Below are 15645 nucleotides of genomic sequence, written 5' to 3' on the forward strand. Positions count from 1 at the left end.
TACTAATGTCTAGTGTTATGAGAAGTGTTCTGTGTGGGGGCTTATCTGAATTGATGCCATCAAAAACTCTTTGTGTGAGGTTTATCAGAAGAGTGTTTGTGGAGTGTAGTGGTCTAAAACCATGTTGTGATTCAGCAAGGGGGGTGTGGTGTGAAGAGTTGTAATGTGAGGCATTCTATGACTTTGGAGGGGGTGCAGAGAAGTGTGATTGGGTGGTGTGCACTGGAACTGTTGGGTCTTTGTTGAATTTGAGGATGGTGATCATTTTCCCATGCTTCCAGATGCTGGGTATAGTGTTGTGTGAATACCTCTAGTTTACAATGTTGGTGTGTGTATGTATGCCATGTGGTCCAAGATGATTTAGGTGGATGTTACTTATGTTGTTAGGGCCACAGGCAAATGAAAGCTTGAGGTTATGGATTATACATTTATTCTGGCTGTCTATGAAGGATGTATAGTCTCCAATGTCAAATGATGTATTGGTCATCAGGGTGAGGGGTGAGATGGCTTGTCTGTGTAAAATGATATATGTGTGTGCTTGTTGTCTGTTTGAAGATAAGTTGACTGTTGTGGTTATTGCTGTGTGAGAGGATGTTGTGTTACTGTTGGACAGTGTAATGCTGTTGAATGTCTTGTACAGTTTTCTGGCGTGGCGGTATCTTCGTTGTGGGACCAATCCCCCCAACCCAAAGAGTTGGAGGCCAAACAGCCACAGCACACCCCTGCCACTGGCTCATATGCAGGTGGCACCAATCTCTGGGAGCAGCTTTGGTTACTTGGGTGAGTACCACAACCCTTTTTACAACAGTGAGATGAGTTGTACAGTGGCAGTGAAATAAGATACTTGAGATCTTTGCATGAAGCTATAAATTTGACTGTAAGGAAAAGTGGAAAACAGTCTTGAGGTGATTTGGTCATGTTCAAATGAATAAATAAAATCATAAAAACTATGGTCAAACTAACTGTTCTTTATTTGTTTGATGATATATTTTAGGATAATCATTGAGTGCAAACACAAAATTGTGTGACATACAGTAGGTCCACTGTATGTAGAAACATGATAAGGATGGCAGGCTTTTGTCAGTTCCTCCAGAGCTCCAGCACCTATAAAATTGGCACTGCACCCATGCTGATGACTGATTCATGCATCACCATATGGTGTGGATGTCAGCAATTTTTGAAGATGGGTGGAGGGGAGATAGTCTAATATTCATTTTCCAGGACTACGTCATGGAGGACCAATCTTCTCCTGCATGAGGTAGTCCTGACTCGGAGCTTTAGGCAGGATACAGGGATGACCTATCATCCATGTGGAGCTACAATGAGAGGGAGGAAAGGGTGGTGGAGGGGAGTGGAATGGGTGAGAGTAGGTATGCCTTTGATTTGGCTACCTCCCTTATAAGGGGGGGGGGAAAGCTCTTGGTATATAGATAGATTTTATGCCTTTTTCTTTTTGGCTACCTCCCTTGTAAGGGGGAAAAACCTTGGTATATGTATGTATGTATATAGATAGATAAACCTAATACAGGTACTCATCTTTAGTCCTTCATGAAAAATACAAGAGAATTGTATTGAAATAGGAGAAACCTAAATTTAAAGGTGGGACTCCATAGACCTCATGCAGGTACCCATCTTTAGTCCTTCATAAAAATACAAGAGAACTATATTGAAATAGTAAGAAAATAAATGTCAAGGTGGGACTCCATAGGATTAAACTTGGTTTTGTGCAGCAAAACTAGGTACTTTACAAACTACATGTAGCCTCTGATATGGGAGTGAAGAGGTGTGTATGTGTACTAAAGAGACGCGTATTAACTTTTTAATTGAAATTACAGGTATCCTGCTTTTTACTTACTTGCGGTAGAGTAGGACATCTTCTCCACCCCAGCCAACAATGTCTTCATCAAAACCTTGGACACTGAGGAAATCTGAACGATACTGACAAGTCATGCCATAGCCGAAATCTCGCCAGAATCCTGTGTCCCTTGATATCACCAGCTGGTCTAGCTCCTGAAATCAAAGGTGAAGATATTTCAACAGTTAATATAATTTGGGAAGTCAAAAAAGATGAATAGAAATGTGGCTGGATTGTGTGGGAAAAGTTTAATAAAACACGAGGCTTTCAAAATAGTTGTTAATGATGAAAATACTATGAGGAACTGTCCCCAACCTGAGGGATGGCCTTGCCCTGCAGGGGGTAGACAAGTCGTGGGTTGTAGAGAGAGAACACAACTGGGTAGTAGACGGAGCGGCCTGGAGAGGCATGAAGGCGGCAGCGCTCCAGGAACCTGGTGGAGAACACAACATCCACATCGCACATAAAGAGCAGAACATCACCTTTGGACCAATGTGTTGCTCCAACCTGCAAGGGAAATTGAGCATTAATATAGCAAGGCAGTTAAGCATTATATTATTTCTCTATGCCAAAGCTGGGAGGTAGCCAGCTTGCCTTGGCTGGCTACCTCCCTTGTAAGGGGGAAGAAACTTGTACCAATATAGATGAATAGATGCCCAAGCTGGGTACATACCTATCAACAGATTTACAGAAACAACACTCTTGTAACTTTCTTAAGATTCAAACCTGTATCTAGTGTTTTACGTGAGGAGACAGTTTGAGAGTTTTAAAGTCAGTCTAACTGCATTCTTTTACTTTTATTAATTCAAACTCTAACTATTGGTTACTTTGATCTTTACAAAGGAATTATGAAGCAAATCTTGCTGACATTCCACCTTTTGGGCTACAAGTGGGTCATAAGGTTGTGTATAATTAATCACATTTAACAAATCAACATACATTATAGCATATTGCTTTGGCATTTATCCAATTAAATATTAGAACTAAACTGTACTACATACAAATACCTCTAAGGCAACTTTATTCTACCTACTGAGCAATAAATCAATCCAGTGTACCACATCTCTCCTTTGCAGGAGCCCCAGACTACTCAAATGATCAGCAAGAGCCACTGGACAGGCCCATAGGTCATTCAGAAGAAATATTCTCTTGTCTAGGGATAGTTATTGTATTCAGTGTGGCCAGGCTTATTCTGTGTTACTGTCATTGATCTGGATGATGTCCTGAATGCAAACATGCTAGTGTGGTTCTTGCTTCTCTTGTAAACAATTTTTCTAAGGGGGTGAGTTTAGTGGAGGATTGAGTTTGGTGGGCTGTATTGCTGGGCTTGTTTTGCAATTGAGGTGGGGGGTGGGGGTGTGAATGTGTTTTCTGAGCTTGCACATGTGCACTCTGCAAGAAAATTAGAAAATAGATGTTGCTCCTTTCCTGTACACTACAATTAGGTAAATACACACTCAATCACACACATACACTATATATATATGTAAATGACATGGATGAAGGTGTAGAATGTTAAATAAACTTCTTTGCAGATGATGCAAAACTACTAAAGAAGGTAAGTATGGAAAAAGATTGTGAATCACTAGAGAGAGATCTGGACAAGGTCTGGGAATGGAGTCACAAGTGGGAAGTTGACTTCAACATTAAGAAATATAGTATAATGGAAATTGGAAAAAGTAAAAAAAGAATATCAGGACAATATAAAATCGGTGCAAAGGAAGTAAAGAAAGTTGGTTCCGAAAAGGACCTAGGAGTAATTATCACATTTTACTAAGATCAATAAAGGTGGCTTTTAATTACTTGGATGAGGTAATGGTAAAGAAAATACTAGTCACACTGATAAGACTAAGATTGGAGTATGCAGCGACACTATGGATGCTCAGTACAATAAAGAATATAAGGAAAATAGAAAGAATCCAAAGAGCAACAACAAAGATGGCCCCAACACTTTCAAAATTGACATTCAAGCAAAGATTGTCCAAACTGGAACTACCAACCCTGGAACAAAGAAGAGAAAGAGGAGATCTATTAGCCATTTACAGAATAATCAGAGGCATGGAAGTCCTTGACAGAGAAGACCTATTAAAGTGGGATAGAAGAAAAACATGGGGACATGAAAAGAAACTCAAAAAGGACATTTATAGAAGAGATTTGGAAAAAGAAAAAAAATTCCACACAGTGGTAGATGTCTGGAACAAATTGGATGAAACAATAGTGTGTGCAACCACCATACAAAAATTTAAGAACAAACTAGATGTTGCGAGGTGCAAAGACAGGTCACCACAAGCATAGCTTCCCTTTCCATATAATACAAGTAGGTAAATACACACACACCTTTGAATTTGAAGATTAAGAGATAGGACCCCACAAGTGTTGCCCCTTTCCTATATACTGCAATTAGGTAAATAATCTGTTTCCATGCAAATGCATAAATACTTGGAATTGCTTAAAAGGTGATATAGCCTAAGCTAGAGCAATATATGAATTTAAATACAAATATGATTATATAATTGGAGAAAAAAGTGAGATAACCAAGTTGGAACCATATGTGAATTTGTAGCAAGGTATGATAATTATAATTGGAGAGTAAGAGACAGGACCCCATGTATATCACTCCTTTCTTCTATACTACAATCAAGTAAACAAGCAAACACACATACACATGGCCTGGAAACTAAACCATATGATATGAAGTAAGAATGACGGGAAATATGATACGAAACAGTGTGTGCAAATACTATTCAAGATTTTAAGAAAAAACCTGATGATGAAAGATACAAAGACGGGTCACCATGAGCATAGCTCCCTTCCCGTATAATACAACTAGGTAGATACACACAAAAGTTGGAGCTGTGCATGAATTTGAAGCTAGGTATAATAGAATTGGAGAATAGGAGACAGGATCCTAGGAATGTTGCTCCTTTCCTGTATACTACAATTATGTAATTACACACACACATGGTAGATTTTGTTTCGTAATATTTAATATACTGTCATATAATTACCAAGTTCAAGATATACACACCTGGAGTGCCTTCCCTCGAGAGAAAGTTTCATTGAGTGTGAGCAGTTTTATGTGCCTGAATTTTGCTTCCCTAGATGCATTAGTGATGATATTCCTGACTTCATGCAGACCATCATGACCAAAGTAGACAACGGTGAGGAAGACACGCCGGTCGTGACGTAAGATAACGCTCACCAGCTTGTCCATAAAACCTTTAAATGTGTCTGTTCGTCCTGACAGTGGCAGAACGATGTTTACCTGGTGGCAGATTGGTTACAATTAGAGGAAGGAATCAAAGCATGGGAAGGAGATGTTTAAGAGAAAGTCAAGATACAAATAAGCATATTCTGGTGGCCTGGAAACTAAACCATTGTTTGCATCAAAATAATATTTGATCAACCAATCTGTAGTTCCTGATCTTTCTTGTAGAAGACCTCCAGGAAACTGGGAACAGACTCTGGGGAGGAACATAACTCATTTTGAGAAGAGATATGTTGTTTTCTGGGGATTGTGTGGAGCATAGCAGTATGAGGTGCTCTGTCTCCTTTGTGTAGTGGTTGCATCTGGGGCAGTTTAAATCTGTGGCTAGGCCTATTCTGTGTTAGCACTATCTTAACCTACTAAATTGCAAAAATGCCACACTCAGATTAAAATTCCCATGCATATATATTTAGCTCAACTAATCACTGAACCATCTGCTCAACAATAATATTCCTCCACATTTACTCCATTTACATGGAAATCCAGAGAGCAAAGTGGGTATACAGGCTGGATGATGCAGGCACACCACACCATCATACACACACTACTATACACCTCATTTGACTCTATACCTGCTGTTTTTATGATATGTAAGTTATGTATGCTACAAGAGGGAATTTCTGACTTTGCTTTTGGGTACCTCCTGTAGAGGGGGAAAAAGACCTTAGCATGTATGTATGCTACAGCTATGAAAGAATGTCAGTATCTGTAGAAGAAAATATTCATAATATGATATTGAAATGTAGTGAAATAGCATCATAATATGTAACACTAGTGTGACCACCATGGATGTCACAGGAACTGCTCATGTCAGCCATTTTTATGCACTCATGATATGAAGACAGCATGTAAATATTATGAAAGCTTTGGAGTGAAAACAGAAACATGTTGTAGTGTTGTGATACCTGAAATTAGTTATCTATGTCATTGACAGCTTATCATTTAAAGTATCAGCTGACCGATCAGCTAATCGTTCAAGGGTGTAAATAAATGCATTTGCCTGCGAGTTTCAAATATTTTCTCAAGTAAATTCCACTTGTTACAGTTAACATTGATGTAATAAAAGTGTGTAGATGAAAATGCATATGATATAAAGTAAGAATGACAGGAAATATGATGATGATATGTAAATTACATGTGACCAGAGCTAGTGAGAAGAAAATTGTAATGTAATCATGGGTTCATGAATTATTGTTATTACTACAGAGTTGTAATGTTGCCTTGGCAGTTCAATGTATATATGGATGGGGTGGTGCAAGAGGTAAATGCAAGGGTAATGGGCCAGGGATTGGAGATGGTTAAGGAAAATAGAGAAAAAATGGGAGATAGCCAGTTGTTTGTTGACACTGTGCTTGTAGCAGGATCAGAGGAGGGATTGAGGAAGTTAGAGAAGGATTTTGGGAAGGTGTGTGAAAGAAGGAAGTTAAAGATAAATGTGGGTAAAAGTAAGGTGGTGAGATGTACAAGGGGAGAGGATGGTAGCAAATTGGAAGTGAGTATTAAGGGAGAGAGGTTGGAGGAAGTGGATAGATTTAGATACTTGGGGTTGCATGTAGAAAGGGAGGAGTGGAGGTGGATGTAAAGTAGACTGAGAGAAGCAAGTAAATGCATTGGGTGGTTTAAAAAGGTAATGAGAAATGGATGCTAAGAGGAGATTATATGAAGGGGTGATTGTGTTGTCAACACTGTATGGTGTAGAAACATAGAACAGAAGAAAGAGTTTAAATGTATTTGAGATGAAATGTGTGAGAAGTATGGTAGGGGTTACTAGGCTGGATAGAGTGAGAAATAAGGAGGTGAGGAGGAGAGCAGGGGTGGAAAAGGAGTTGGGAGATAGGTCTGATGAAAGACTATTGGGATGGTTTGGACACAGAAAGAATGAGAGAGGAAAGATTAGTAAAAGAAGTGTGGAAGGCAGAGGTGGATGGAATGAACAGGAGGGGGCAACCAAGGATGAGATGGATGGATGGGATAAAGGGGCCATTGGGAAAGAGGGGGATGTCTGTTGAGGAAGGATGGGAGAAGACAAGATAGAGGTGAGTGGAGAATGGTTGTGTATGGATGATGCTGTGATGCATGGAAGGGATTTGGTGGGGGATGGGGGGGATTAGGGAGTATGTGTGAATGATACTTTGATACAGCCCAAAGGGATTTCTCCCCATCTTCTCTTTTTCTGCACGAAAGGACGGAGAGGGGAGGTTGCTGATTAAATGAAGTGACCTTGCTGTGGATGTCCAGTGTCTTTCTGCATTTCTTCTGACCCAGGTCAGTGAGTGAGATGCGGGAGTGATCTGTCATCCAGGAGGAGTCAAGAAAAGAGGGAGGATGGGGTGGTGAATGGGAATGGAATGTGTGGGGATGAAATAGGTGGGAGTGGATTTATGCCTTTTGACTTTGGCTACCTTCCTTGTAAAGGGGAAAAGTCCTTGGTATATGTATGTATGTATGTATATACTACAGAGTGGTAACACAAAGATGACTGTCTCCCACAAACACAAGCAGGTAACATAGGAGGAAACAGAAGAGATTTTGGCTGCTGAAGATTCAGAAACTAAGAAACAGTATGAGGACAGTGATAATGATGATGATCCAGACAGTGAGGATGACTTTCCTCTTTATCTTCTAGAGGTGATGTTGGGGTAAAACCAGTTTGGTCAAAATCACAGAATGTGAGGGCTGACATCCCCATAAAACTAAAAGGCATAATGGACTTCTGTAGCACTAGCATAGACAACTGTACTCCATATCAAGTATTTCAAAAGTTCTTTCCAGAATATGGCCAAAGGTTACTGATTTTATTTTTGTATTGTCTACCAAATAGATTATTACAAAGTTGTTCATATACCATTTACATAAATCCCAAATGTACAAAAACTATTGTGTGCATATCCACATGGGTGCATATTTTTGTATACATATTTCTTATGATATTAACAACTGAATGCTAGGTTTTACAAATTTTATGCATTCTTACAAGTAGATACATATATTTTGAAGTATACTGGGTACAAATAAACAGGGTATCTGTAAATAACAATGGCAAAAATCCCCATTTTTTATGATACTTAAAACAAAAAAAACAAAAAATCCTTACTTTACATGAAAATTAGTGCTACATTCATAAAATTCAGACATTTATTACCCAAGAACAGCACATCTGGTGGACATTTAACAATTTTGTTTAGAGAGAAAATTGAGTATAACATAGGGATAATTATCAGCCCTAATCAAGTGGCCTAAGGTTTAATGCTGGATGTGTGCTAATATGGTTCTTATCCAATGTGGGAGTGGTTTCACTGTGGTGCTTACATCTAGAGCATTGAGCTTGGTGGTCTTTCTTGAAGGATTTTTTAAGTTATCTGGGTGTGTATGTGTTTCTCTGCAGATGGCTTGTGTGGTTTGGGTGGTAGGTTGTTGTAGATGTTTAAGTAGTATGGTGGTGTAGTTTTTTGTTGCATTCTGTTGGTGGTGCTTGTGAAAGGCGTATGTTGTTTAAGGTTCTTGTGTAGAATTATGTTCCTGTCATTTTCATATGATGTTCTATTGAGAGAATTTTGGTTTCTGTATTAAGGTGTCCTATAGGAGTGGTTTTGGTGCAGTCTGTTATTATTCTAAATGCTCTATTTTGTATTGTGTTCCTGCTTTAAGGTTGGTTAACCACTTCTTGTCATTGTTATGGATTGTTTCAATTATCTTTTTGGACACTGTGTGTCTGGGGACCTTGTTGAAAGCTTTATTCATATCCATAGCAACCATAACTGTTCATTCTGATGGGGCTTTTTATCAATCTATGTACCAAGGGCTTTTACCCTTTACAAGGGTGGTAGCTAAGTGAAAAGCCAAGTACCCACTCCCACCCATTCCATTTCCATCCACCACCCTTTCCTCCATCTCATCTTAGCTCTTCATGGATAACAGGTCATCCCAGTATCCTATCCACTACTTTGGGTCAGAAGCAATGTAGCAAGACACAGTACATCCACAGCAAGGCTGCTTCATTTAATCAGTGATCCATCCTCCCCTTCTGTTCCCTCATGCAGAAAAAGAGAAGACGATGAGTAATCCCTTTGGGTTGCATCAAAATGTCATTCACACATAACCATTCCCTACCCCCCATCCCCTCCCTTCCTTGTATCACAGTATCATCTATACACAGCTATTCTCCAGTCACTCCTATCTTCTGCTGCCTTCTCCCTTCTTTGCTCAACAAACATTCCCCTCTTACTCAACACCACTTTCATGCCATCCATCCATCTCATCCTCAGCTCTCCCCTCAAGTTCACTCCATCCAGATCTGTCTTCCACACCTCTTTTACTAGTCTTTCTTCACTCATTCTTTCCATGTGTCCAAATCATCCCAATACTCTTCCATCAACCCTGTCTGCCATCCTTTTTTCCACCCTCATTCTCCTCACCTCCTCATTTCTCACTCTATCCGACCTCTCTACCTCTATTCAATTGCAAGTCTCTGCCCTATACATTGCTGTTGGGACAACCACCCCTTCATATTACAATCTCCTCCTTCCATCCATTCCCAAATGCCTATATCTCATGACACTTTTCAATCCCCTAAGGCATCTATTTGCATCTTTCAGTCTACATTCTACCTTCATCTCCATTCCTCCCTTTCCTGCCACATGTGACCCCAAATACCCAAAGCTATCCACATCCTCCGGCCTCTCTCCTTTAAGACTTGCTTTCAACTTGCTACCATCCTTTCCCCTTGTACATCATATCACCTTACTTTTACCCACATTTACTTTCAACTTTCCCTTATTGCATACCTTCCCAAACTCAGTCACTAACTATCCCCCTCTGACCCTACAACAAGCAGTGTCATCAGAAGACATCAACTAGCTTTAAAGCTTCATCGTCAATTTGGTCCTCTAGGTGTGGAGAGATTAACAATGATGCTGTGAAATGCTGAAACGTGGGAGAGGGACATGGAGAAACAGATAAGAAGTGTTACTGAAAATTGTGAAGTGTGTATAAAGTATGAATGCCCAAAACCTAAACCAGTTGTTAGTGTGCAGATAGCAGAGAAATTTAATGAAGTAATTGCAATGTATCTGAAACAGGTACAGCAACATCTGTTTCTTATCATAGTACATATTGCTACAAGATATTGTGTGGCATCAGCTATCACCAACAAGTCTGCTAAGACAGTGGTTGGCAGTGTCTTCAGAAATTGGATTTCATTATTTGGTGCTCCAAGGAAGCTTCTCTCTGACAATGGACTTGAATTTAATAAAAGTGATATGAGAGAGCTTGGTGATCTGTTTGGTGTTAAAATTTTAACCACTGCTGCAGAAGGGTCCATGGAAAAATGGCACATGTGAATGACTGAATGCTATAATTGGTGGCACAGTGCTAAAAGTGTTTGAGGATATAAAGTGTGATACTGATGTAGCCTTGGCTTGAGAGGTAACCCATAATGCATTGGTGAATAATTCTGGCTTTAGCCCAAACCAATTAGTATTTGGTTTCAATCCTGCAGTGCCATTTGTCATCAGTAGCTCCTTGCACTCGACTCAAGAATGAATCTAGTGAAAGGATCAAGAGAGTCCTGCGTCATAATGTGTGTGTAACAGAGATAAGTGACCTTCACAATGGTAATGAGATGTACTTTTAAGCATAATGGTAATCAGTGATGGCATGGTCTGGGCATAGTTACTGGCAGGGATGGCAAACAGGTTCTGGTTTTGTCATGGTGGTGTTTAAATCAGAGCCCATATTTGCTGATTATCTAAACTTCCCCTGAGGTCTCAAACAGATTGTCCTCAGACTTGTGGTGGATCATCCGTTGGCACTCGGGAGGCATTGAGGAATATGGAGGGCATATGTGATCAGGAGGAGGTGGATGAGGATTCAGAGGGGTTTGCTTCATCTGCATCGACATCTGAAAACACTGAGGAAGTAGATGATAGTGGTGAGGTACAGGAGGTACAACAAGGACAAAATGATATTGTAAGCAACTCTGATTTGCCAGAGAACTCTCGAAGAGAAACAAGACCATTTAAACTGTTAGTGGGGCAAAGGATCCGAGGACTGAATGAAAAAATTGGTGAGCACATGTCTGGAAGAATAGTGAGCTGAGGGGGTAAAGCTAAAGGGAAAATATAAAAATTGGTTAAACTTCCAGAAATATTCTGATGGGAGAGTAGAATGTGTGGATTTTTTGGAAGTTGCAGAATTGGAATCAGTCCCTGAAGAAGTGATGTTCATGTTTTACTCAAATGAAGAAATGATAAAAGCAAAGGAGCTGGAAGTACAAAATTGGCACACAAAAAAAGAGGTTTATGAGGAGGTGGCGGATAGAGGACAGGAATTTATATCTGTGTAGTGGGTTGTCCCAGAAAAGGTGAAAGATGGAAGCCCTATAATCAAGGCACACCTTGTAGCAAGGGGTTTTGAGGAGGACACATCCAGCTTTAGGAAGGACTCCCCAGCTTGTTCTAAAGAATCTATCTGATTGGCTCTGGCAATGGCTTCTGCATTTGGTTGGGAGTGTCACAGCCTGGATGTGAAGTCAGCTTACCTTCAGGGCAACTACATAGAGTGAGAGATTCACTTGTGTCTTTCCCCAGAATATTATTGTGGTCAGCTTTGGAGACTGAAAAAGACAGTGTACAGTCTTTGTAATGCAGTGAGAGCATGGTACTTGCATGTCAAGAGTCAGTTACTGTTTCTGTCAGCTGAGGCATGTCCACTTGAACCATCTTTGTTTTCTTGGTATTATGGTGGTAAACTTCATGGTATCATATGTGTATATATGGATGATTTTCTCTGGATGGGCACTGGGGTGTTCTAGAAGGTTAGATAGATAGATAGATAGACTTTATTTGGCAATGAATCAATATACATGAAGTGCAAATAATGACAAGAACACATAGTTCGGGATAATAAATGCAAATTGCTGAGGATAACACAAAAAGCATGTACGCTTATTTCCATTGTGGTCCTCCATTGTGGTTATTGATGTTCTTCAAGGAGAGTTCTGTATTGGGAGCATGACATCATCTACCTTCAAATACATAGGTTTGGAAGTGGGCACTACAGCTGAAGGTATAACAGTTGGTCAGTATAGCTATGCCAGTCTGCTCACACCACTGAGTTTGGGATGTTGCAGGTCAGCAGCCATGTCCATTGAGCTGTCAGACAATGATAAGAAGGAAGTCCATGCTCTGATTGGTCAATTGAGCTGTATAACTACACAAATGAAACCTGACATTGCCTTTGATGTGTGTGAACTGAGCAGACATTGTAAAACATATTCTAGATCCCTGGTTCTAGTCACAAGAACAGTGGCAACATGTAGTGACCTGACAATGCTATCTTCAACTTTACCCATCTATTCATAATCTTCACTGAATCCTTGCCAAAATCAAGAACTATTTTCCCTTTTTTCATTGACTGCTTACTAATCAGAAGTGGAAGATTACACTCAACAACATTGATTGACAGGTCCGATCTCACACCTCCAACATTGTTGACCACTAACTGTAGTTGAACTACCAGTATCCAAAATATCACAATTTTGAGACTTCTTAACCAAATGCATAATCTTGGTCTGTTCGACATTTTCATCACTGTTATATCCAACAAATAATGACATTTGTATCATATGTTCCTCACTATTACCAACAGTATCTCATTCACTGATATCCCTATAGATGACACTTCATTATTCTCATACGAATGCAGACAATATCCAGCCCAATGGTAATGTGAATCACATATCACACATTGTGAAACTTGGCCATCACAACCCAGAGGATTGAGTCTTTGATTAATCTTTTGATCACTCAAGTCAACTTGTGTCGACATTGCTGTTCCTCTTCCTCTTCTTCAAAATCTGTATCTTTGTGGTGATCTATGTGGTCACTGTCCATAAGTGGCATAATAGACCTCTTTATTATTGCCACAAAAAACAGGCTCAGCTTTAATGCTTGAGGGACACTCTGCACCTTTGTCCACATCTGATTCCTAAGTTCAGTGTACACTCAATTATTCACCAAGGACACATTTTAAAATAAATTTCATATTAGTATAGTTGATTTCAGAGATCGCTGACATCACAATTTGAGTCTCATGCTCAGCCAAATTGCTTGAAGCAGGAAGCATAAAAGCCATCAAAGAGTCCAGCAATGTCATTCCCACCTGTGTAAATTTAAAGTATCTATGTTCAAACTCACTCACATATTCATTAATATTCTTGTTATTTCTTCTGAAATTATACAAATTATGAAATGCTGCAAATAGACATTGACCTTTATTAGGCAAGAATAATGTGTTCAGTTTCTCAATAATGCTTTTATACCATTTTCACTTTTCAGAACTGTTGATTCAATTTCAGAAGATGCCATCCTAGCCCAACTAGTTAATGACAAGTATATAGCCAATGCCTGCTTATCTTTAGTTAAATCAGTTAACTCACCCCATATGCTTTTATCCTTTTTCCAATTTTCATATTCTAATTCATTATCAAACTTAGGAAGGTACTTAGAAGAGGTCATTGCTCCAATCCCGTCTTTGCTCCAACCCTGCTCCAATCACCTCTTCCTTTATACTGGGGACCGAGCACTCCACATAGCAGCTCAACAATACTGCCACCTGGTGTCTATTCAATGAACCACACAATGAGCCCTCCCGTATATTACAACTAGGTAAATACAAAAATCTAATATGGCTGCCCTCAGCCAAATGACAACAAATGAAGTCTCTAACACATGATTTCAAGTTAAGCTATGATAAAACTAATGAGCTGGGGATGACAATAGTAGCTGTTGCCTTGAGTTTCTATCTATTTATATACTGAGAGCCTTTTCCCACTTATAAGGGAGGTAGCCAAGTCACAGGCATGTACCTATTCCCACCCATTTCACTCCCTTCCACCAGTCCCTCCACCCAACTCAGCTCCCCATGGATGACAGATCATCCCTGCATCCACCAGTTGCCATGGGTCTGCCTTGAGTTTTGCTTATTGGAAATCTGCAGCCCCACACTGGTTGGCAGTAGTCTTTGTGCCCTTCTGTAGATTTATCTGGAAAAAAACATTGGAATGCTGTCTGTGTTGTGTTAGTGTGAGACTGTTTCTAAGTCAATGGCTGAAAGTAGTAGGAGAAGGGAAGCTGTCACCAGTCAGCTCTCCATATGTGAAAAGGTGGAAGACATACAGTTGAAGTTGTCAGAGAGAACTCTTGAGCTCAGTTTGGAGAATGAGTGTCAAGTTCTCAGGGCTGCACCTCCAGGTGGAGGTGAGGATTTTGATGGGTGTTGAAAATGGGCAGCAAGGAGAGGATTCTTTTTGCTGTCTATCTTGCAGGATCACTGCTAGCAGGTATCCATCTTTCTTTGGTCCCATAATAAAGATTGAATAGCATGAGAGAATTATATAAAAATTAACTCAAGGGGGAAGAGGCCCTTTGGTATATAGATATAGATAGAATTCAAGAAAATGCAAGTATAGCTAATAATGAAGAAAAAATCTTTACCATATACATCAAACTTCACACAATGGCACTACACCAAGTAAAACAAATCATACCGAATCTTTTACAAGTGTTAATAGTACATATTATAATACAGTACTATATTCACTATACAAGACTAGACTGCATAAATCAAACATAGTCTCACCCAACATCCAATATGTAAAATTATTATAGCTAAGATACCTACTGCCTACATGCTAAGAACAGTGTTATGGAGCATTAAAATGATTGAGAAATGCCTCCAAGCCTGCAATACTGACCAATTGTTTTGTGTTGTGGGGTGCATGCGAGACGAGGGCGAGAGGGGCAAAGGGGCGCATGAGAGTGAGGGCGCGGTACTGGTGTGTCACTCCATTCCCACCACCGCTACGGTTAGAGAACCGATCACGAAAGACGAGCTCGTACTGTGTGCCTGTTGTGGCTACAGTGCGGTACATCCCCTCCACGAAGTCATCCACCAGGTACCTGTTGAGAAGATGATTCGGTACAATATGGAATGTCAACTGACAACAGGGAAAAAAAAAAAAAAATCAATCTGTCAATTAATAAAAGAATACGCATAAATGCACCAAAGTTAATGACAACTAGAACCAAGGCACACAGATAGTGTAAGAATTTAGGTTTATCTACATAAAATGCAAATCTTTCACACTTCAAAAAATCAACTTTGCACTTTTCTTTAGCTAAAATGCTGTAAAGATACCCATCACCTGTCAGTCCTTGGAACCACTCAAAGCCCCCCAAAATTATTTGAAATTTAACAAAACAAAATATGTAAATGAGGAAGGTATATAGATAATAGCTCTGTTATTATCCTCATAAAATAGAGATTGTGATCCAAGATTGTTGCAATGAATGAAGGACAGAACCTTGGAAGGATTATTGAGATGGGGATGCATTTGATTCAATTTTGTCAAATTTTCTTGAACAAAGCCTTAAAGCAAGTCTAAAGCCCATGTACTCCAAGTATAAATTGTTCTCTGAAAACACAGAGAAAAATTAAGAAAAATTATGTCACAGAATCAAAA

The 15645-nt window shown here is 39.6% G+C and overlaps 1 protein-coding gene across 3 annotated transcripts in view; it reads right to left on the reverse strand.

The window, feature by feature from the left end:
* Nucleotides 1-15645, reverse strand: part of LOC143028533 (chondroitin sulfate N-acetylgalactosaminyltransferase 1-like) — a 492873-nt gene that overhangs the window by 3666 nt on the left and 473562 nt on the right. For all 3 annotated transcript variants that reach the window (XM_076190790.1, XM_076190789.1, XM_076190791.1), the window contains 4 exons: nucleotides 14878-15082; nucleotides 4884-5120; nucleotides 2171-2362; nucleotides 1856-2010 (listed from right to left, as the gene is read on the reverse strand). In XM_076190790.1, coding sequence (XP_076046905.1) covers nucleotides 1856-2010; nucleotides 2171-2362; nucleotides 4884-5120; nucleotides 14878-15082 — 789 coding nt within the window. The remainder of the gene's footprint in view (nucleotides 1-1855; nucleotides 2011-2170; nucleotides 2363-4883; nucleotides 5121-14877; nucleotides 15083-15645) is intronic.

The sequence above is a fragment of the Oratosquilla oratoria genome, chromosome 9 (genome assembly GCF_046742065.1).
Source record: "Oratosquilla oratoria isolate Oo_2021 chromosome 9, ASM4674206v1, whole genome shotgun sequence".
NCBI lineage: Eukaryota > Metazoa > Arthropoda > Malacostraca > Stomatopoda > Squillidae > Oratosquilla > Oratosquilla oratoria.